We start from the raw sequence: 25342 nt of genomic DNA, 5'->3' as shown, positions 1-25342 counted from the left end.
ACATTCTCTATTTACTATATTAAAAGAGGGACACTGACCATCTGCAAGAAATACAATGCCCTATTTGTGTAAGTTAATGAGTCTTAATTAAGTGCATGAGTATTCCCCATTGAAACTGGTAAGACTGTTTGAATCCCTGTGTGAGGCAAGTGAGTAAATGAAATCTCTTATCTGTTTTGACTACTAGACATGCTAGAAAGACTTTTTTTTTTTCTCTCTCTAAGAAACCCTGCAATCTGACCAACAAATGCAGGAAGGACCAGATATTGTAGGAAAGATCACAAAACTGAAATTTTATTTCCAGCCTGTTCCTCTTCAAATCAGTCTCTCAACAGATCGGAGCACACAGCCATAAGCTCTGGAGAAGATATTCCTTATAAAATGTGTGAATACATGGATTCAGTGCACTGGAGCTGAGAGAGCTTATGTAGGCTTGTGCAAAAGATGAAGAGCAGGAGAACAAATATTGACTAATTGACTAATGTTGACCTGGACATTGCTGGCAGAGCACCAAGAAAGATCACAGGTGAAAAGAGACTCAAAATAAAGAAAGTCTTGAGAATGAGAAGTTTATCTTTAACACCATAGGTAGAAAAGCTAATTAAGTGATCTGGCAAGTTGAAAAATTTGCTGCCCAGTTTCCATTCAGACAAATCAGGGACCTGCAGAATTTTCAGGAAGCAAAGAAGCAGGAGCTGATTTTCACAGACAAACTTTACAGTCATTCTACATCTAACACTTTTACCTAAGGAACTATGAAGATTTTCTAATTCTTTCCTGGAACGATTCCTAGTCAGTCAAATCAGCCTATGCAAACACGCTGTAAAAAAGTCTCATTAAAAATAGAAATATTTTATGATGCTACTTACCTGCCTGTCTACTTCTGGAAGCAAAAGCAGGAGGTATTGTTGAAAATGCTGAGGTAAAGAAGCAAAGGTGTGTTTATTTATTAAAGCCCTCAGGTTAGTGTTCACTAGAATAGATCCCGGTGTTTCTATGTCAATATCCTCAGCTTTGGTCCATTTCAAATGTCCTGGAGTAAATAAACAGAAATAACTTTAAACACAAATAAAGGAAGAAAGTAGGAACAAGTCTTCTTTTTAAGTTTTTAGCTTTTCCTGTATAATACAATAAGCTCTAGAGAAATGGTACTCTGAGAAGGGTAACACAGCCTTTTCTAGGTGTCTTAACAGCTTTTATATTTGTATAATAATAAAAACTAATTTATACTTGTCTCTTGAAGATAAAGTATTTTTATTTTATAATAAAGAGACAAAATGCATTTGTCTCTTGACCTCTTATGTTCCAGTAAACATCACAGCTGACATATTTCTACTTCCAGCTCGAGACCAACTCAACAGCCACAGAAAAGAATCCTGTCATCAACAATAATTATGTAAGCACCTATTTTCAAGAGAAAGGCTGCTTGATGAGGCTGATGTGAATCAATAATTATGGACAGCTTCTGTTTTGCCATCAGCAGTGCCCTATGGCCTACAGAACTTGTCCCATTGCACCTGCTAAAACCTGTGTGAATAGAGAGTGATCAAAGAGATGCGACTATTTAATATGTTAATGTTTGAAAACAGTAACAACAAAAAACAAAAGAATTTTTCAGAATTTTCCTAAGAACTAAGATCTAAAATGATCAAAACACAGAAGGCAGCAGCAGGAATTGTGAGATTCGTAAACAAGGTATGAGAGGAACAATACAAACACAGGAATAAGATAAAGACTCAGCAGAGGGAAAGGGAAATAAACACAGGGCTCAGGCACAGCACAACAGAATAATGTCTTCTTATTATACACAGTGGACAGAAAGGCTATAATCTTAAACTCTTGCACAGTAAGAAATATATCTGTTAAGATACTGGGAAAAGAAAGCTTTCAACTACCAAGAACAAGGAGATGCTGAATTAAATCCATAGGGAGGTATTACAGTCTCCATCAAAATATTTAAAGAATATGTTAGACAAATACCTGTCAGTAATGACAGATGCATATCTGATTTTGACCTACGACTGATGAACAAATTAGATGACCACTGGAGATCCTGTCTGATCTGATTTTGTTAGTATTTCTAGGATAATATTTAGAAAATACTTTTTAAAGCTTCCTAAAGAGCTATGTGCTTCAAGGTATTTATATACCGCTACAATCATTTCTTTCCTCTAAGTCTTAACATATCAAAGTCCAGGTGGCTGGAAAAACTCAAAAGCTTCTAACTCCTCCCAGGAAACCTCTTCAGGTTTCAGTTTGTTGTACTTTCAAATATTTCAAAGATGGTGTAAGAGGGGTCTGAACTATATAAAACACAAATTCCATCAGAATCCCATAAAAAAGTGATTAAAAGATTATTCCACTGCTATGATGAATGATGGCATTTGGCATTTACATAGGACCTCTCAGCAACAATTAAAACTGAAATGTTAAGAAGATTAAATATGTTTGAAAAATGAGAAAATTTGGGCATACTGACTACTAGGAATGTCTCAAATGTTACAAGCTACTTAACAGTAACCACAATAGAAGGAATGCAACTATGCTTTGGATTTCTTAGAGGACCTATGGTGGTCTCCCTGAAAATCTGTAACTACAAAATATACATATGCAAGAAAATGAAGATTTGTAAATTCTAAACGCTCCACTTCAGTCACAGCCTCCTGTAAACATCTTTGTAATTCTGTTTCATTTTCCAGCAGCTGATAGTAACTGAATGAGACAAGAAATACTTTGCACTCAGCACAGGATAACCTTTTCCAACACATCATATTCTAACATACTCTATTTCAGTACAGCTAAGACTCCATTACCAACAAATAAATGCCCTGTTATACAGGACAATTGCACGGAAGAAGTGCCCATTTTCATGAATGCATCACAATAAACTATCCTCACCATCTGTTCCACCTACTAAATATAAATGTAAAAAGAAGACAGTCCCTGAGCATAACACAAGTTGTATGATGTACTGAATTTTAATGCCTGCATGTATATTCTCTTTTTTAATCAATACAAAATACATATCCCCATCTTGTAAGAGACTTGAAATTAGAGTAACATTTTCCCCAGCTAGAGCTTCATATCCTATGGGAAGGCATACACACAGAGATAATCCAAACTGAAATAAGATACATGACTGCAAAATCAGTAACATCCTTCAGTGGCAGATACTCTCATAGCATTAAAAGCCCAAGACAAAGAGTCAAATCTACATTTTCTGTTTTATTTGGCCTTCTATCACTTACAGAATACTATGGGGGGGCTTATCAGCTTCTGGAAGAAATGTGTGTATTGCTTCTGTGTGTGTAGCAAACTGTAGATGCCCACCACAGTTCCACTTAAAAAAAACCTAACAAATTCTCTCTCCTGCCCCCTTCCTATGGCTAATTTAGGTTCTGTATAGCAGGTCCCAAGTTTGTAATAAGATTTAGTGAAGTATTTGGGAGTAGCATGGAAGTATGACACTACTGCATCACTAATCATAGCCCTGAGAAGAGTTTATGACAAAACACGTGCCAGTATTTTTTATGTTGTTTTCCACAGAGAAAGACATTTTGAACCCTTATATAGTTCAGGGGTATCACTGTCCAAATCAGAAATAGAAGCGGTAAGACAAGAGAGAAACTCAGGTTGCAGCCTTGGAAAATAAGAGTTTACCCTCAAGACAGAGAATTAAACATAAGGAGATGGGAGCACCATAGGTCTACATCAAGATATGAAAATGAAAACAGAAAAAGGACAGAAATCACACAGTTGGCAGAATCTGGAAAAAAAAGTAATCTTATTTCATAAGAGCTCAGAAAGTCTACCAAACACAACATGTCATGAATGTTGGGCAGATCAGTTGTTTCAGACAACAAAACAATATCTGGACCTGAATTGTGCACTACACAAGACCCTGGACCTGTTCTCAAAGCTCCTCTGCAACTGCACTTCTAGCACCCCAAGAAATGCTGTGTCATGAGAGAAACATTTCAACAGGTACAGGAACAGAAACCCTTAAACCTTACACAAAGTTTCCTGCACTTCATGTGTGGTGTACCAAAAAGCCAATAGATTTATTTTTCAAAATCCACCAAAAAACCCTAATGAATTCATTTGATATCATGAGACAACAGTTGATGTCATATCTGAAGATGGGGAGGAATATATACTTGAAATTATGTATCTCAGTCTTAAATGTAGAGAAAAGTGACAGGAAATCATCTAACATTGAATATAAATTTACACAGCAAAAGCTGTAAAACTGAGGGAGTATTGTCTATTTTGAATAATGATGTTGGATCAACATAGAGAACTAGCTATCCACATGGGACTGCTTGATAATCTGCAGAAAGATCATGTATGAAACCAAAGTACACTTTCATGGGAGGCTGTGATACAATAAGGCTTACAGGTTACACTGGCAGGAACTGGCAATAGCACATTGAACAACTCTCCTATGGCATTTAGGAAGTAAAGTGCCTTGGAGCTATTTTACAGGATCATTATATATAAAAATAGGACTAGGCTGGATGATTAATAAAGAACAATCTTATCTCCACAAAAACAGACATAAAATAACTTCTAGGATTTAGCACAACAAAAAGCTTGTTTGTTATCTTTTCCAACATGGCCACATTGCAAAATACTTCTCTAAATGATTCAGCATTCTGATGAATGAAAGAAGTGCATTGTAAAGATTAAGAAACAGTTATGTCATTCTTTGACTTCACTTAAGCAGAGACAAGAGTCTTAGTGAACACTACATTTTGTACTCCCTAGGGAACTTTTCCAATTAAATTTCATGCAGAGCAGGAAAATCTGCCTATGACATGGAGATTTAGAATTTACTCTTAGCACCTCTTCAGAGAAAATTCTTTGTTAATTACAGAACGTGATCCATGAACCTCTCTAAAAAACCCACTAAAAACCCTAGAAAATAAAATCAGAAACTGTATCTACCATCTCAAGAGATGTGGCTTCAAAATAGTTACAGATCCAACTGAAGAACTAAATCAACCAAAGAAGAACCAACCAAAACTTTTATGCCAAATCTCTATATGACATGCAATAATGCAAATGAAGAAAAGAGAATGTTAACTTCTAATCTGGCAAGTATGCAAGCAAATATGCTACTATCTCTGGGAATAAATGCACATTAGGTAAGCAAATTCACCATGAAGAAAGAATATCTGTTACACACTGCCCCCATCCCCCAAAAAATCATTACATAACAATCAGCATCTAATTGCTAAATCACCTCTCTGCCTGCAATTGCTTAGGTCTGTCAAACTTTAAAAAGCAACCACTGAGGACGAAAAAAAACTGACCATGGATTTTCCAGGTAGACAGAAAGATGTCTTCTTGAGAAAGGATCAGCTGCTGAGTTTGAAAAGGGGACAGGTAAACAGAAAAATAAAACTTTCCAAGAGAACACAGAGTTTAGAAAAATATCAATATTACAAGTAAGATATTTATTTTACTCCTACTCACCTAAACCAGATTTTTTTAATCTCTTTAAGTGCTGGCTTGTTTGCTTTCCAGTTGGAGACTTTTGCCCATGTTTCATCTCTTTATCAGAACCATCTGCTTCACCATTTTTAGATTCCGATCCTTTGGAAAAAGTAAAATCCCTCAAATATGATGCTTTTGCACTTTTACTAACAATCCCCTCAGCACCCCCTACACCATAAACAAAACAAAAATAGGATTTTAAAAAAGTTGACATTTTCTTGCTGAAAGGCAATATATTTTTCTGGTTACAATACAATTCCTCCTCTTCAGAAGAATTGGATGTAAAAGCTCAATAAATCAATTAAGTGCTGAAAACTAAAGTTTACTGAACACTGCAGTCAATAAAAATGTTCAGTGATCTAATAAAAATAACATAGCTCTATAATGCCCAGGAGATATTTTTAAAAATATTTTAACCTTAAGTCATGGCGCAGTAAAGCAACCTTAGGCAGAAAAAAAGATAATTTCTTTTTGAAGAAACATTTAAAGAAAAGATATGTTTGGAAATACAATTGTCACTTTGTGTTAAACATAGACACAGAAAACTCTTAAAATGAAGTAACTTAATCACCAGAGCTAAAGGTCAAGGTTATGCTGCAGTGATAAGCATGGTATAAGAAGAAAAGCTAACAAAAGGATTTGGGTATTGCAATGCAGAACTGAGACACAAATTCACATTCATGGAGAAGCTTGCCTTTCCCCCCCTCCTCTTTTTATGGCATTGAATATCAGCATGTGGTCCTCCATTAGAGCTCCAGAGCCAAACAAAATGTTACTTTGCATTCCTTTAAAGCTGCTGCTATTACCAATTGTCATTTTACTGCGTGTCTTCAGCTCTTTATTAAAGAAAAATCTCCATCCTTGAGACACGAGTCTTGATAAAGAAATAAAGACGTTAAACAAAGCCACCCAGTGGAAATAGTATTTCAGCAATTCCAAATTCTGTATTCTACACATCTGATTCAGAGGAAGGCTCTGTGACTAGAGCTGATCTTGCAAACAGTCCTTTAGCTATTTACCTGAAGGTGAATCCGACTGCTCATCGGACACCTTTAATGGTGTCAAAACAACACGAGGAACAGTCTTGTTTACCATCATTGAAACTCCATTTCTTCTTTTCTGCTGTTGTCTCAAAGCCTACAAAAACGATAACAAAACGTAAAACTGTAATAAAGAATAATGATTATAAGTGAATTACACATGACATTTCTCTACCATTAAACTGAATCCCTTAAAATAAGCATAATTTATACAGCTACTGACTTGCCAGACTTCACACTCGTCCTCTTTATGTCATTTTCTTTTAAAATACAAAATCAGGCTTTTACTCCTTTTTTTTATAGAGAAAGAAGATGCCCCTTAGATCATTTTCCAATCCAGTTTTGACAACAAAGAAGCACATAACTGTTTGCTCTACCTTAACAGCACAACATGATAACCCATGAAATGTGAAACTAAGACTTCTAAAAAAAAAAGTAAACCCAAAATGCTTCAAAACCAGAATAAAAATATATATGTCTGCACATCTCTCGCAGGTGCATCCTCTCCAGTATACTGCTCAGTCAATCAAGTTAACACAGAGTGTCATCAGTATGTACAGCATGTAAGGACTACAGTATTGATGCACTCACTCAGCCGTGAGTAGTGCTGCACAAAATCACTGAACATGGCAGGAATCATTTATTTTCGTGAAGGGAATCAGTCCTAATCTTGGAAACCTTGCAGCATTTGGCTTCTGTCTGTTTGACTTTGGGCATTAACCTTCAGAACACGAACATGATGGTGTTCTGGCAAATCTGGGGGAAAATGATACACGAATAAATCTCTTCAAATGGTAGTGCTTTGTGTTTCATAAATGTATCAAATACAGGGCTGATAATGTAATATAAAATATCTACAGATTAGAAATAGCAGATACCCATCAGACTGGTTTATATGGAAAATTATATATAATTCAAAAGGTCTTAAAACATAAAAATATGAATACCTGCCAATTAATACATCTGCAAGCATTAAAATTCTGGAATTAATCAGAATGGGCTGGGCTTAATACAGACTTCTCCTAGCCTCCCGTCTATTTTTCTCCATTCTTACTGTGCACTCTATTTTTACAGTTGTGATTTGTGTTATGAACTTGAGGGATTTATTAAAGTAATACCATATCAACAAAGTACATATTTGATATGAATTATCCCTATAGGTTTATGAGCATGAATGACTTATGCCCTATAACGTTTAAGTCTGTAACTTTAATGGATTGTAATACCTTTCCAAATTGTTCACATAGATAAATAATAGGAAAAAAAACCTCTGAGAAGAAAGAAATCGATATTGGTCTATTCCTCTAAATAACACTCTACACAACATAAAATACACCAGGCGACATAGAAGCTATTTCATGGATTAACCCATTTTATTCTACTTCTGAAAGGACATGTAAGCACTGTGCAATAAAAATCAAATTCGACCACTTGAAATCAAACAAAGAGAGGAAGCTGGTCAGATCTACACTGAACCCAAGAAGCAGCAGAAAGCCATAAAGAACAGCTGTTACTTCAAACATTTTTGAGACAGAAATTTCATACTGGTATCAAGCAAGCACAGCCAGACCTATGGACAGAAAATTCTAAAGTGTTAACATTCCTCCAAAATTCCTGAAAATTCCAAAAATTTCCAAATGCAAACCTAAGTGGCAAATCAGATGATCCTTAATTAACAGTAATACCATGGAGACAGTGGGAAACAGTTCATTAAAAATTAACTGAAAAGACTGGCAATGTCTGCACCACCAATACACCAATATAACACAACTTTGTATCATGGTGCCCCACAGCCTGATTTGCCTCATCTCATCCTCATTTCCTCCACCCAAGGCAAATGGTTAGAGCCCAAACAATGTTCCATGTTGTCCTCCTGCCTCCTCCTGACTTTCCAAGACCATTTTCACCCCCAGCAAGGTTTCACAGCCTTGTGGCCAGCCTCCATAGGGAAACACCATTTTAATGATTTATACAGCCACTGCAGCAAAGGCAGATTCTTTGTCAAGCCCCATAGTTGATTTTCAATGCTTACACTGAACTCCCATGAAGCAGAGAAAGGAACCAGCAGTGTATCCACCACCAGTGACAGGCACACAGTGTTCGTACACCTCAGTTGACACGTGCTGCTGGAGCGAGGGCAGCGGTACCCAGTATTTGTCAGGAGCAGCACTTACCTTCTTTTCTGTTACTGGCAGGGCCCCCTGTGGTCCTTAGCACACACTTATGCAACTGATCTGGCATTTACAAGAAGCACAGGTCAACTCATGCCCATGGAGCACTAATGCAAGACACTCCCTGGACAATCAGATGAGGAAATACAGCTGGGAGCAGACAAAGCTACCAGAACTATTTACTTCGAGGCATGGCACACTTCTCTAGCTACAGCCTAAGCACCTCTATATATGAGGGTCAAGCAAAAACCTTAAACTCACCATTTCCCTTTGACAAACATTTGTTTTTCAGAGTTTCTTTTTCCCTAACATGCATTGATTCATTTCCAGGCCTTTCCCCAGCTCCTCCAGTTTCACAGCACAAGGAACTGATCACCAAAAAGGGCCCAAGTGAACTCTGAAAATCAAGCTGACAGTAAAGCTACACACACCTGAAGGACAGTCTGTAGAACAAAAAAAAAAAAAAAAAAAAAAAAAAAAAAAAAAACCACCAAAAACCAAAAAAACCCAACCTCAAAATCCCCCCCCAAAACCCAACTCCCCACAATATGGATGTTAAATCCAAGTAAAACCTTTAACACAAAATTAACAAATTACCAGTGAATTACCCTGAGTACAGAGAATAGACACATAACCTTCCCCATGCCTCTCAGTCTTTTCATTTGTCAAATGAAAGATATAAGACAGGGGAAGAGGGTACAAAGATAACAAGTAAACAATCTAACATATGATTTGCAGGGTAAAGAGAAGGCTGAGATTCTGCACAGATGTTCTTGTTGTGATATGCCCAGCTAATCGCAACAATTTTGTGGTAATTTCACCCCTGAATTTGAAGCTGCAGGATCTGAAATTTTTGGGCAGACAAGTCTTTGCAAGACAACCCAGCAGCAGGAGAAACTGCTGACTTACACCCAGTTACAAGGGAAGCCAAACCCCAGAAGGAGTTAAGTATAAAAGAAGGACAACCTCTGTAGTCTCCACTAAGGACAAATATATAACTTCTTTATACCTAGCCTGAGGGACATTCATTTTAGAATACAAGACTACTGTAGGATAAGACAAGAATCTTGTAACCCAAGATTAATTCTACTTAGCGGGGAAGTCAATGAGATTACTCCAAGTGAAACATGCACCAAATGCCTGCTATACTGAGCTTTTAGTGCACCAAGCTAATTTAGTGCTTTCCTAGTCACCATGGCCAAATAAATCAAATTTATAACTAGAACTGAAGAAAATGAGAAATGTTGTAACTTATTCCACAGAAAAATGGTTCCAGATATCACTGTAGATACGGAAACAGTAACTAACACATACTACATTGTCATCTTTCACAGACACAGCCTTTTCCATCTCATCCATATTTAGAGATATATAACCTCCTAGCTGGACTTCCTACAGAACTGCAAGAAACAGATGATGATTTTACCAAATGGTAAGGTGTCATTTTCACTATGGTAAATTAGAAAAAAACACATGTAGTGCATATGATAGCTTAAATAAAGAATATTTTTCTTTAATGAGATGCTATGTTTACATTTCAAATGCATTCAATCACTCCATGCTAAATGCTTGAGTAAAAAAAGCTGCACGTTTTAAATACCTAGAACTTATCACTGTCCAAGTATTCTGTAAGACATTACTACCATCCTATTTGTACAACAAATAAATTTAAAAAATGAAAAGAAAATTAAAGTTCATGTAATATACCAGTTAAAACATTACAAGCTCTCTTAAAATTACCACCAAAACATAATACTTACATCCAGCCTTTCACAAGCAGATTTGCAAAGGACATCTGTGAATCTCTCGCACATAATGAGTATGGAGAATTCCCAGTATTCCCATTCATAAAAATGAACCTGTGACCATCTGTTGAATAACACTGCCATGGTCATTATACAGTGCTTGGCATAATTATTTGGTTTAATGAAGTTATTTTTATTGCCAAAATCTTTAAGTAAACTATCAATCCATTTTCATACAAATAATTCAAAATAAAATAAAAAGATGAAAATTAAGAAAACATAAACTCTGAAGATAGATGGCAAAAGAAAAAACACCATGAAATTAACAGTGAACTTCTAATTCCAAGCGGGTTTTTTTAAATAAAGAGGTGACAAGAGCAAGGTTCCTTCTGTTTTTCAGAGAGTTTCTATTCCTACTGGAGTATAGCAGTATTTTGGAGGCTTCATGAATGCCATTATATGCTCTTAAGAATAGTAATTTCATGTTTAGTTGATCTTAACACAGGAAGGACTTCTTCACCCATGTGACACAATGGTTGACTGTCTTCAGTTAAAACTCATAAAGTCATCTTTCAAGAAGGAATGAAAGGAAACAATATAAACTAAAACATAACTGTAGATGGGGGCAAAATACCTCCCCAAAAGAGCACCAGAAGTAAAATGTCATCCTCTGTGCTCTGATTTTACTGCTGCTTGGCAATTTTTTTTGTTATTTTTCTTTTCCACATCTTTTAAACTCAGAATGAAAAAATGGAGCACACAGATAAACCATTAATGCAGAAAACCACTTTCATTTGAGCTTAAATGCGTGACACGCTGAGAATGTTAAAAATTAAGTCATTATCAACAAAGACATGTAACACTTGGTTGCATTAAGCAACATCGTCCCAGATTTCTACTTGTTCCATAAATGTCAAGTCTACATTCTGAAACTCATGTAATGAAACATAACCTTTGAAATTTCACACATTATGGATCAGAAATGCAAAGCTATGGAATGCCTCCATTCTGCCATGTGAAAGCACCAGCTACGATACAGTGAGCAAAGTCTCTTGCACAAAATAAGTAACAACTCTACATCATGGTTATGGATCCCAAATTGACAAAGATGAAACAGACTTATGGTTTATCACTGATTCACTTAACACCACCACAAAATTCACTCTTTGTCTTCTCTCTCACCCTCATTTTGTTTAGTAAAATTAAGAGACTCTAATTCCCACGTCTCAGTTAAATTAAAATTTCTCAGTGGCAACCTGCTCCATGGACAGACAGAGCAGTTAAACTAAAACAGTAAGCACCACAAATCATGAAGAGTAAACCCATTATTATTTCCTACATGCCACTAATTCTTATATTAAACATAAACAAAGCACTCAGTAATAAGCATGCAACTATGAGATTAAAACACAATAAAGATGTCCTATGGAAACAACTACAAAACACAAAGTGCCATTTCCAAAGCAAATTAAATTACTTCCAACCATACTAGTACACTAAACATGTCAGTATGATGCCAAGAGTACACTGTTGGTCATCTGGAGATGAAGAGTAGTGTCAGAATCAGCAGGATGGAAGTTTGGAAACCTAGAGTTTATTTTGAAACAACTGCTAACACCTTCTCAAATAAGCATCTATTCTTGCCCTATGCCATCCTCCTACCTTGTGATAGTTACATCTGTATTCACAATGAAAAATAATGTATTTGTTCTTTAGGCTTCAGTAGGGCTCAGTGGCTTTCAGCAGGGCTTTCTGTAGGACTACAGTACACATTAACACCAAACATTTACCTGTGTACTAACCAACACTGAACTGAAGTGCTTGGACCTTTGTGGGGCAGAGACAAGGAGATTTGTCTGTTCACATGTGTGTCTGTACACCTGCAAGCTAGCACTATTTTCTACAGGATTACAATGCAGTCACAGCTACAGTTGCTGCAGATCACGACAGACTGCAAAGTAAATGCTTTTGGTGCTTTCCCAACCACAGAAAAAAGGACAAAAAACACATGTGATCTGTTTAATGTCTGTTTTGACTTGCATGTGAATGGGAATGATGATAGTATATGCATCAACACAGTGAAAGCTTTTTAACAAAGAGAAGAATTGGGTTTTTTAAAATGTTTTGTGTAGTATTAAATTAACAACATCCATCAGCTGAAAAGTGTTTTATGGGGAAAAGAGTTCTTTGGCACAACAAAGCACTTGTAGGTAAGGAAACAGTTTGTAAAAGCAGTTTAAAAACAAATTAAAACAAAGATAGCAGTGTCAATACAAAATCTTAAAACAGTAATCAACACTTTCCATGAGGTCAAATTTTCAAACACACTCTGCACAGGGGCCAAAGCATACATCAGGGGCTTAATGGCTAGACTCTGCAGATCAAAAATCTTCTCATCTTACCACTCAGAGAATTTACATTGCACCAATGTAAGCACTGTAATGTCTTTCTGCCTGACATCCTGTTTCAGCCTGGGTACTCTTGCTTACCCACACATCCTGAGCACACAGACTTCTGGGGACCTACCCAACAGCTCCTGGAACACCATTTGCAGATAACTGCATGTCAACATTTTGTAAGAGGCTTCCTAGAGCTCTGAAGAGTTGTGAGCTGTTCCAAATCCTGCCTTTCCCTGAAAAGACCAACACTTTCTAGGATGCACTTCAAAATCAAGGCATGATTCATTGCCACCTGGATTTCATGTTACAATAATTTCATGTTACAAACTATTCAAATCAAAAGCTGTTCCTTTTACACGGCCCAAAAAAGAAGATACTCACTTAGATATTCACTGTCACTACAAGGAAAAATCACGTAACTCCACTGCAAAGCTTAACTGGGACTCCAGTCTCTAGTGATTTTATTTTCATTAATACAACAGCAGTGACCAATCAATCTGAAATAGTTCCCCAGGCTACTTAAGGGACAGGCTACTTACAGAAACACATGACAGATAAATGCAATGCTTAGAACTAGGCTGCTATCTTCAGCCTGACTACCTGAGACTTAGAAAAAGCCACTGATCTACAGAATAGAAGAGAATACTTTCAACCTATATTTGGGAAGAAGACTTCACTATGTTGAAGTGGCAGGTTTAAACAAAGGTAATGCTCATGCCAGGACATATTTTAAATGAGGGATACTGTCCGACACTGAAGTAGAGGGGGAACTACGCTTCAACACCTAGAAGCTTTAAAATTCTTTAGTTATTTCTCAGACTAAGAAGTTCTCTAAAATACATTTATCAAAACAGAAAAGGTGCAGGAGCATGCTGTGCAAACACGCCCAGAGGAGAAACAAGCAGAACGCTCCAGCAACTGGGAGGCAGTTATTACAAAAGCAGTAAAAAGCAGAGATTGTGTGGATTCCTGTCCCTTTCTTTCCGTCACAGATAAGGGCTGAGGACTACAGGGATGACCCAGAAGAGAGTCTCATAAACATTGTCTTGGGTCTTACCAAAGCACTGTGTTGAGCAGCTGGTGCGTGCTGCCCATGCATAGGGACCTTTAGATGGACATACCGTGCAGCCAGCCTTCGGGCAATGCATGTACTCCCTGAACAGCTTCTGCTGGAACTCTTGCTCTCCCAGCTTCTTTTCCCCATTATGCAGTCTCCCTGCCATAGCTTCTCTGTCCTCTTCCCTAGACTTGTCTTGGCAATCAGAAAATCAGTTTAGTTTATCATCTTCAAACTTCCATTTTCCGGAATGCATTTTGTAAACTCCAGTGTCCCTTCCCATGTCTCTCTAGAAGTCAAAAAGCAACATGTTTTCCTTCTTTTCCATTTGTTGTCAGGAAAATTTGTCAAGAATCATCACTTATGTTGCCAGACATCTGATCAAATGCTTCAGCTAGGCAGCCAGAATTCTCCAACTGTGGCATTGGTACATCTGTTGCATCTGAAATGAAACATAAGAAGGTGGTTAAGAGAAACACAGAGCTACTGCAGCAGACTCTCTATAACGAGGAATTCAGTACAAAAAATACCTCTCAGTTCACAATGGATTTTCAGAGCCTTTCAGGAAGACACCCTGCATTTAAATTCTAAGTGATTAGGACAAAATCATAATGATCTCTTCTGTCACGTTTGCTTCTTTGGGGTGAGGAAGGGAAAGCAGGGCAGGCAAATGTATCAGGCTTATATTAGAGCATGTGAGGGAGCAGTTGCTCAAATGAGTCAAAGGAGAGACACCACAGACAGATCATACTGGATTACTTCCTATGGACAGCAAAATGCTTCAAGATAACCTGCATCTGGCTGTAGTCAAGGAAAGAAGTCCTAACAGAATGACTGTGGAGGGAGCAAGACTGGTGAGTTTGCTCTTCTCTCAAAGAAAGGTAAGCAGTGTGAGCTGAAGACAGGAAAGCAAATTCACACCAGCATCATGGGAGATCAGGATTCTACCTTCAGTGCCAACCTAGGCACTTGGACACCTGTGTCCAAAAAAAAAAAAAAAAAAGAAACAAACAAAGAGATCTTGATAAACTAGTTATATAGTTATATGAAATTACAGTGTTAACCATCCTGAAATTAAATTTAGTCTCTTGTAGGTTGGTTTCTAAATAAGAATTATATTTGTGGTAGAAATGTCATCCTGAAATATTATTTGGAGCTGGACAGATCTAATGTCCTACAATTCAGAAGCAATACATGAGCTAAACCCTAACTTCCCCATTGCTCTATTAGTGCTTGGGGCGTGACAGCATCCACAGGAAATAAAAAAAGGGGTGGAGTTGCCATTTCTATCATAAGAACAAATCCTACAAATGGGTGCTTTCCTTCTCATTAAAACACTGCATCTACCCACTTCATGAACTATATAGTGGCACATATATGAACCCAGCCACCAAGCATGCAGACAAAGCCCAAAGTTAAGGAAAACAAAACAAACCATGGCAGTGACATACCTTGTGTTGATTCCCTTATTTCCTGAGCTTCTCTCCTCCCAAACCCACTTGGCTGCTGTCTCTGGAGTTTCTGTCTCTACAAAGAGATCTGGATGCCCAGCACAGTCTCAGACATGTCCTGGTTCTGTATTCAGATCCTGAGTCTGAATGGAGTATCCTTCTCTTCTCCCAAAAGAAAATTTATGGGTACCCTTCTTGGTGCTGATTCCAAAGAGCCAAAAGGGAGGCAGGATTTTCTTCCATGTCTGGGAGGTCTACTATCATCCCAGACACCATTAGAGCGCATCTTCAAGTTCTTTCTCCTCTCTTGGTACTGCCCCAGGGAACACCTGGTACACTGACGGGCAAGGTGCTCTTACACTTGGCTATCAGAGTCCAACAGACACTAACACCACCTCAATGTCCTGGGTAGTCACACATTCTCAGTGTTACCTATGTGAGGCCAGTTTGCAGGTATGATCCTTTCTTCTGAGAAATGTTCCAAGAACATCTTGATAGATAAAGATAAATCTGTATACAGCGAAGACTTCCACAAAAAAGTATCACCTCAAGTCAATGGAACAGAAACTGGACCAGACAGAAGCATGTAGATACTATGCCATGACTTGATGTCCATACTGGAGTTAGCCTTGTCCAGAGCAAGAATAATGCACACAGTAGTGTGACCATGTCTAGCAGATGCAGGAGTAGTTCAGTACTTTCCCAGGAAGAGGTCCTTACATGCCAAAACTCTCGAGTGTGAAAATGAGGTAAATCAGTATGGAACTGATCAGTACTGATCGGAAATCAGCGTGCCATAAGCCTTCTTTTCAAAGGTACAAGATCAGCAACAGCTGGGCACACATGCCCAAACACTTCCAACAGCACAAGGGAAACAGAAATCTGTAAAATCTGCCATCAGAAAGCCAAGCATAAAAGGCAGCTCTACACCATAGGCTCTTGTCTATACCCTCATGAACAGGAACTGGTTTGTGGGACATTGCACTCAGACCAAAGTGTAAGCATTTTACAAGAGAAAATTGAAACTCTGTCAGAAACCAAAGGGAGGCACGAAACACACTCAGTGGTAAAACACTCAAAATCTCTTTCCCAACAAGGACACCATGGAAGGTGGTGAAGCTAGAAAGTTTCCAGACCAAAATGGCAGCCCAGCCTTTGAAAGGTGAGGACATAAGGGCTGATCTTTGACACAGAGCTTATGAAAATCCACTGCAACTGCAAACCTCCTTAATCCCTGCAAAACGCCCCGAATCCACTGCTACCTGAGAGAAGTCAAAACCAAGAGCCAGGGCCCAAAAAAATTCCATTTCCTCCATGCTCCTTGCAGAGCTCAAGAAAGGCAGCATTGCAACTAATTTGATTCATGAGAACATCCTGAAATGTGGGCTGTTACAAGCCAAACAGGGGATTGCAATCTAAACCCAGGAATATATCTCCAGAATTCATTTAAAAAAGCAAATCATATGTAAATCCATCACATAATAATTTAAAGAGAATTACATATGAGCAGTTAATAAGTAGATAAACAGTAGTGAAAATCTTCTATTTCCAGCTCAAATCTTCAAGCAAAACTGCACATTATCAACTTCCCTCTCACTTTATTTTTAGAGGTTACAAAACAAATACATACAAGATCAAAGTAATGTGAAGAACACACTGGTTTTAAATAAATTGAGTAGGAAACTGAAAACTGACTTGTAGGCTTTCATTCTTTGAAGACTGTTTTGCAGTAGACAAAAAGCAACAGGTAAGGAAGACCCCATTACAGCATATTATATATAGTATATATACATTTATATATTATAAGCATTTCCTGAGAGTATGATGATGGCTTATCCTCTGTTGCTTTAGCATGGAATCACTAAGTTTGTGCTGGTTGTAAGAGTGTTACATAGTGTGTCTAAAAGATTCTTCTGTATTCAAAGGCCTGACAGGTTCTTTGTATGAATTTTAAGTACTATGCATCCATAAAAGCAATTGAAAGATTGGAAAGCAAAAGAATAAGTTTCTAACAGCAATTTTATAAATAAAATCACTGTTAAGGTTTATTCACCTATACTACAATACCAAAACAAACCTGCAATGTGTATATATGGCAGTAGCCAACATCTGAAATTTTAAGAGAAAACAAAGCAAAAGACTACTATTCTACTATACAAATGCCCATTCGTCTCACATTGTGCATAGAGAAAACATTTTGCTGATAGCTATAATGCTACTCTCATACTCTGACGCACAGGATCTAATTACCATCAACTTAATTAAAACTAATTTCTTTTTATCGATTACTTAACTTTCTGATGTTGCTTTAACCCTATTGCCTTAGGGAATGTTTTCAAAGATTCACATCAATGTTATGACTTTTTATATTAATTAAGCTATTCTGATTAATTTGCCCTTTTAAAATTATTCTCAATGCTACATATCTGCTAAATGACAAATGGCAGAGTTTAAACAATTACATAAGTTCAAACATTTCTGGCTTTGCTTGTTTTATTCCCTTCTTTCCCCTTTGCCTACTCCCTCCACCCCTAGGGAAGTTCACAGATCCCAAAAGATCTGTATAGAAGAGTTTCCAAGAAGTGTAAATTTTTCACAACTATCCTAATGGTTAGTGAGCTGTTTTGTGCCCACTGTTCAATTTTCCTGAACAAACATGTGTAAGGCCTCAATCTAATAATCCTTTTCAGTCCTTAAAGCCTCTAAATACAACATAGCCTTATGTGAATGATAAACATCTATTATTTTATTGGATTTAAACTCAGCCTGCATGAAAAACTAAAGTGTTTAGAGGAGATGTGCACAGGCTTTGCTTAACTTAAGCCTAAACAAAGAACTCAGCAATAAACTACCCCATGAAATACATGATCTTCATTAAGCACAACTAGGAGAGCAGTTGTGAGAAAAATTACAACATCACTTCATTATCCTAACACTTTAGAAAAGTCACAACTCCAAACAGAGAAGAGGTCATGATAGGGGTTTTTTGAATTCTAGCTTTTTAGTTTTCCTTTTTAATTTTTCTGGCTGTAAGCTGAATTAATTTGTCAATGCTGGAAAATAATTTTCACATTATCATGCTTTCAGCTAAAAGGTGACTTTGAATAATCAGCTGCTTTTGCAAGCTTTAATACTTATCATGGAACCTAAATAATCCAAATCATAAGTTTTTTTTATAAAAATAACCCAACCCCACTTTTATACCCTGTAGTAGCAAATACAGTATGAAAAAAAAATTAACAGATCATAAAGAAAAACTGAATAAGTATACCTAGAGTCTTTCCTATCTGCAGCATTTCTTTCAAAATGCTTTTTTTTAAATTTATTTTTAACCTCACATAAAATTTTCAACACAAATGCTTACATATGAAAAGCAGGGGTGTGATAATATAAAGAATTCTGCTTACTTGAAATTGGCTTTAAGTGCTTACTGCACTTAAAACCCCTTTAAACTCACAACAACTACGACTGTACCCTCACTAAAAACATAGCAAAACCCCCAACAAAACACCACTAAACATAACACTAAAAATCTTTAGAAGACTCTTTAAATTCTGCTGACATCCCACTCACAGAGGAAGGACAGAGATGCTAAAGGGAAGCCAACTGATGATCAGTCAATACAAGCTTACCTGTTTAAGTGCTTTCTTTGTGTGCTGCTGGAAGGAAGATACTAGCTTGCTTTGCACCGGTGCATTAGTAAGGCTTGAATCACGATTGGAAGACATTTCCTCAGATGTCTGCTTTGGGCAAACTTTATAAAAAGAAATAAAAAATCAGAATACTGTTATGGGGGTTACCTTCCCTATTCCTCGGAGAGTCGTAAGGACAGAAAAATAAACCAAGACAAGCAAATGCCTCAAAAACAAAAAGCTTGCTGTAGAAAATTCAGCTAAAATTGAGGTCCACATTAGCTGAAAATCCAGCCATATTCTAAGAAAATGCACTGCTTCACTAATATTTGTACCACATCATACCCTTTCTATGCAGTTCAGGAGGCCTTGCAATTTTTGCCTTTCAGGTCCTGAAAGGTAACTGAAATAGTTTAACAGATTTCACACAGAAACTAGATAAAAACTACCATCCTCATCAACACATTTTAATGGATTATAAGATATCCAAATGAACATTAATACAAGAGACACTGATGACCCCTGGATCTAGAAAGATCCATACATATGCAACGTCATACCAGATTGTAATGTCTTCATAGAAGCCAGACTCACCTATTTTACAAGTACCTCTTAGTTAAGCTAAGAACACACTTTGCTGGTTAATGGGTAGACTGGAATATCCTGCAAGATGAATTCTGGTCTCTCAGGTAATACATGCTGCTATACTTGTCAGGTAATACATGCTGCTGTGCTTGTCAGCCTTCTAAATAATACATGTTTTAATGAACAAATACTACAGTACTTGCATTAAACAGCCTCTTGAATAAATGTTGTGTGCGACACAGAAAAAGTCTCCTGGTTAAAAATAAATGAAAATGTGATTTTTTTAAACAGATTTATTAAACAGATATGAAAACTGTGAGAATAGCTGGAGGATCCTATTAGTCTTGGTGGTCAGCAAACTCAACTGAAAGGGCTGTAGAAACCTTTCCACTCTTAATGCCTTGCATTACTATTACTCTCACTAGTAACCTAAGAGTGCCCAGCTAAACAGGCATTAGCATGCATCCAGAAATGAAGCAGATTTTCTTCCATTCTCCTCTGCTGACTCAGTCCAGGTCTACCTTCCAGCAGTGTTCAAAGCTGGTTTGTGTGTTGACATACCTTCTTTATAATGTTTTGGAGCAGTAAATGTTTTTCCAAGATTTGCCATACTTTGCACATCACCAGAATAGTCTGAATACACTCAAAGAAGCTGCACAGAAATGTGCCAGAAATACTGTAGCCCAGCGTTAATCTATTTTCTCGGCCCATCCTTCAGCGGGATGAGCAGACACCTGAAGTAGCTAAGTCCCGTGCCTTTAGCAATGTTTCTGAGAAGAAACATTGTAATGTTCTTTGATTTGTGTTTGTAAGCCAAAAAGACACAGACAATTTAGCTATCAATAAGTAATGGACATCATAAAATGCATGTGATATTAAACCTTTTTTTTTGCACTGAAAGAAAAAGTAATTAATACTTGCCTCAGGAAGAGAGAATACACTCTATGACACTGTTGTTATGCCAAGATGGACATGCCAAGACATCAGATTAAAATTTTTCATTACCAGGTAAGAGAAAAGCTATTTTATCACAAGATTTGTAACTGATTTTTGTCTTTTTTTTCCCCCTTACACTTGCAGGATTTGTCAAAATACACAAAGAAGGTGCAACACAAAACAGGTTCTGAGTTTACAGAATCACCCGGTTTGGATCAATCTTTTCCACATGATGAGCAAAGCTTACTATCAAATAAGACAAAGTAAAAGAGCTGCAAAGTGTCAGCAGAAAACAAACAATAGCTGGTTTATATAATCCAAATCACTGCAACAGCTAAGCTCCTGAAACAAAGAACACCTACATAAAAATAAAAATGTGACATTTCAAATTCCCCAGATTTTGTCTTCTCCTTCAAAGAAACTTTTTTTTTACTGTCAAAGAGTAATTGAGAGTCAAAGAATTGAAGAAAAAACCCCAGAAATAGCATGTGCACACAAACCCCAAAGTTAACAAGAGGAGAAGAGAACACATTCAAAAATCCCTAAAGAATGGAAACTGGTAAACTTAAGTGCCCCTCCTGAAAGAGGAGAGATACAACGTGACCTGTCATGATAAACCTATTCCTGTTCCCCAGATTCACTGCAACTCCTATTACCTTCCTGTTGAAATAAGAAATTCAGATTTTTATTAAGGTGATCTAGGATATAATCCAGGAGTGTCCCCTATTTATTTTGGTGATAAAGCTCATCCTGCAGAGGTTTGACAACTATCTGATGATGCTCAACACCACAACCAAAAACATCAAAGTCATGATATAGCAGTAATAAAAATAAGCATAGCTCTGTATTAATTTTTTACTTTCATTCATTTCTCTTTTAACAATAAACCTGGAGTTGGGACAGAATTTATAAGAGGCCATACTTTTAATTCCTATAATTACTTCAGTTTTGCATAAAATAATTTTGGTGTATTGGTTTATTTTGCCTCTGTTCCTTTGAATCTTTTACAACAAAGCTAAACCAAGCAACAGGGACTGTTCTAGTGGGTGAAACAACTGGAACTGAAACCCATTGAAACAATAAATAGCTTTCCATCACTGCAATCTCTCCTACAGATACAGAAAGAATACCTCACTTCAGGCTGGTTCTTTAGTGCAACCCAAAAACTAGTTTGTTCAAGAGTTTTGAAAAAAATCCTGACTTTTTCCTGTAGTTCATAATTAAAGAAATAGATACATGAGGTTGAAATATGCTGCTTAAAATATTTTAAATGACACTGTGATTAGAGAAACTCAACCTAATTGATTTACAAATTATACTTCATTCATAAAACTTATTCTGTACATTCTATTTTTCTTCATATGCCTTGTAGCTTAAAATAGTAAGACAGTAGGAAACTATTCTAAATGTCACTCTTTATGTTTTAATTAAATTTTCATTTCCATTTAAAACCAGCTTGATAGAAAACATGGCTATGAACCTAACCCTCTAGTAAGTAAGAGATGCCATTGCCTATTTTCCAAAAGCAGAAGACACAAGCATTAAAAATCTAAATACATTGTGTTAAATTATACAATTTCTTAATAACTTATACAGTCTACTGATTTTATTAGCAAAAAAATAATACTAAAATTGACATACAAGTTTTATCTAGAGGATAATCAAGATATTGTTTAAAAACAATAAGAATTGTTTTTCTGTACAAAATTAAATACAAATATGAGACAATGAATAAATTTAATCTTTAAAACATGTTCTGCTACTTAGCAATTTAAATCAATCTGTGCCAAAGTGTGACTGCATTAAAATGCATGTGACCACATAAAATTGTCATTATTTCTTAATTTCTATGGATAAAGTCCAACTGTTTTTCTCTGAATGGGTCAGACATAAAGAAAGGGAAAAATATGACAGAAAGACATATAAGTGAAGTCACCATTGATGATCCTAGTGAAAAAAACAATGTGTTAAGAACAAAACAGACATTTCTCCTGTGGAAACCAAAGATCACAGTAAAAGAGAAATAAATTTAAAGTGTTCTTTGTACATATATACCACTTTGGAAAGCTGCAACCACTTTTTCCATAAGCACTGAAGATCCATGAATATTATCAGATCCACGTTCACTTGAAAATCTGTATCAGAAAAGAATACTAAAAATAAACTGGGTGCTGGGGAGGGGGGAAAAAAAACCCTGAGAGAATGTGACAGATAGAGGGAAAATATTTGGGTAGCAAATAAAGACGATTCACCATTATTGCTACAGTAGAAAAAGGAAACAAGAGTGGGTTTAAGCCTACAGGAGGCATTTCCATTTAGTGGAGAATAATTAGGCTCCATTCTTTAAATCGGCTTCCTCAAGGGCCAGGACCGAGTGAAGGAATAAAGAAAAGGCAACTATTAAGCTGTAAACTGTTAGGTTATGAGCTGGAAGAGCAGCTGGGTTTCTGAAGATAAGACCTCCTTAGTGAGTGTTCAGAGACTGTTAACATGAACGATAGAATTAGAATTATGTAGCAAAAAGAGTATGTTAAAAATGTTTTTGGCAAACTCCATTTAAAATAACTTCCTCTCTTCCATTTTCCCAAGACTAGTTTTGTTAATTATTATAAAAGGCTATAATTTATAAAAATAAGCAATGCTGTCTTTGAATTTCAAATTTTACAGGATATCTCCATTATTTTTTATTACCTTTTACCTTCCCCACCCAACAAATGACACCCATGTAAAACATATTGGAACACATGTTTCTGCAAAGAAACAATTTTTTGAGCAACACAACAAAATATTATTGTGTCTCCTTGCCACTGAAAGTTATTAGGAATAACTGTAAACAGATTTATGTAACTAGATGGACAGAGAAATTCCTGCCCAGTAAAGGGCTTATTTTCCCAAAATCAACAGCACAATTAATTTTTATTTCAGTCAGATCATCTTGATTTAAAATCAAACCAGCAAAATCAACAGCAGTCCACTTCCCTTTTTTTTAAAGTAACCACAGCAGATAAGAAGGACTGTTTACTAATGGCCACATTACAAAATATAAATTAATATTGTTACCATATGCTAAAGACATGAGTCTACCTCAAGCATAAAATGTATGCACACACTCTGGAGATATGAAATTTCAGAGAGAACTCCCTCAGGAAAACATACACACAATACCTCTCCCTAAAATATCCATAAAATTCAATATTTTCTTTGGGTGACACAGATCTATACTTGTATTGACATAAATAGTTGCACTTTGCCAGCACAGATGTATCAAGTAATTCACCTCCATCACTCTTTGATCTCTAGAGCCCAACTTGCCAAAACTGAACAATTCACAACTCGGCTGTTGCCATCAGCTCTTGAAAATGAAAACCAGTTTGGGAGTTAGTTAATTGTATGAGTTTGCCAAAGCAAGCAAAAACAGATGTATACATCAAGGGTACTACAGTGACTGTAATATTCTTTCTGAAAAGCAATACTAGCATGTGAATTAATAAACAGTATTGAATAGTATCTTTTGGAAAAAGACATCAAATACCACATCAGCTTTGCAGCTTGCACTGAAGTCCATTACATTAATGGCACGTTTTTGAGCCCAAACATTTCACAAAACTTAGAAAACTGTGAATCCTTATTCCAAAGCAAGTCAACATTTTCCACTAAAAATGTACAGCCTGTCATCACTAAGTCACCTATTTCTTAGACCTCATTAACTAATGTACAGGGAAAAAAAAAAACAAACAGATGAGAAACATCCTCAAGCTTCACAGTATCTTCTCTTATTCTTATGACTCCCTTCAAGCGGTAATGAAACAAAAGAAGTTAAGCTCAATCCCAGGTACCAATTTTTTATTTTATAGTTGCAGGAAGATGAAAGAAAAATACACCAAAAAAATTTGAGCAAAGTGAAAAACTTCTCTTGCTGATGTGTCACCCAAAACGCTATGTTGAGCTGTTATTTCATTGCTGCTCTTCTGCTTTTAGAAGAATCTATCTCACATCCAGATGTTGCCACGTGTCACAAACATTTTCAGTAGAGCCATCCAATATTATTCCCAAGAGACAAGATGCTAACAGTAAAAGGTTTCACTGAATCGCCAGGAATTCCATTCCTGGAAAGGAACTGAATATCCAAATGGGGACTCAGGTTTCAAACAGTGATGAATATACACTCTTTGCTATAGAGTTATCCTAGGGTTTCCTAGTCTAAAAAACAGAAGGTGTTCAAAAGCACAGTAGCTACAAAGCAAAATTTCAGGATTCAGCATGAACATGATCCTCTGCTGTCCATCATTTTGTCAGCTATCTCTAAGAAAATTAACCAAGGAATTAACCTAAGGAATTAACTCTGCCATTTCATGTTCGTGGTTGAAGAACATACACTTCTAGGAAGTGCTGAAAACCAAAGTGTTTCAAGAGGAGACACACGTTGCTGGCATTTGGGCACACGTGAGAAGCCCTGTTGGGGCTGAGGTGGGGAAGAAAGTCATGCTGTAGCAGGAATTGCTGTCTCCTCCACACATACATCATTGTGCATTCCATTGGCTTGCACGAAGACCATTTTTAATCAGCTGTGCTCCGTAGCTGATGGATTAGCCCTGGCTTCAGAAACCCTAGGGACAAATGCTTTTTGAGAAGTGAACATCCTATTGATGGGCAAAAGGATATTATAGTCATCATTTTCCCAGGCAACAGTAATTGGGATTTTAATTCTTTTACCCACAGCATCTTTACATGCTACCCTTGTATTTGAGGAAAATGGAATTTTAAAGATATGGGACTGCTACAGAGCTTCAATTAGAAATCCCATTCCAAACAAAATCAACTGTAGCA

At 36.7% G+C, this 25342-nt stretch overlaps 1 protein-coding gene across 9 annotated transcripts in view; it reads right to left on the bottom strand.

Annotated features, from left to right (window-relative positions):
• ASXL3 (ASXL transcriptional regulator 3) overlaps positions 1–25342 on the bottom strand; it is a 129131-nt gene that overhangs the window by 39597 nt on the left and 64192 nt on the right. For 7 of the 9 annotated variants that reach the window (XM_030970967.1, XM_030970968.1, XM_030970976.1 and 4 more), the window contains 4 exons: positions 18995–19116; positions 6519–6636; positions 5479–5598; positions 870–1033 (listed from right to left, as the gene is read on the bottom strand). In XM_030970967.1, coding sequence (XP_030826827.1) covers positions 870–1033; positions 5479–5598; positions 6519–6636; positions 18995–19116 — 524 coding nt within the window. Of the gene's footprint in view, positions 1–869; positions 1034–5478; positions 5599–6518; positions 6637–10470; positions 10580–13975; positions 14354–15362; positions 16153–18994; positions 19117–25342 lie in introns of those variants that run through there. The other 2 variants (XM_030970973.1, XM_030970975.1) reach the window with 2 other exon arrangements.

This window comes from Camarhynchus parvulus, chromosome 2, assembly GCF_901933205.1.
Source record: "Camarhynchus parvulus chromosome 2, STF_HiC, whole genome shotgun sequence".
In the NCBI taxonomy this organism is placed as follows: Eukaryota; Metazoa; Chordata; class Aves; order Passeriformes; family Thraupidae; genus Camarhynchus; species Camarhynchus parvulus.
This window is presented reverse-complemented; position numbering and strand designations above follow the sequence as displayed.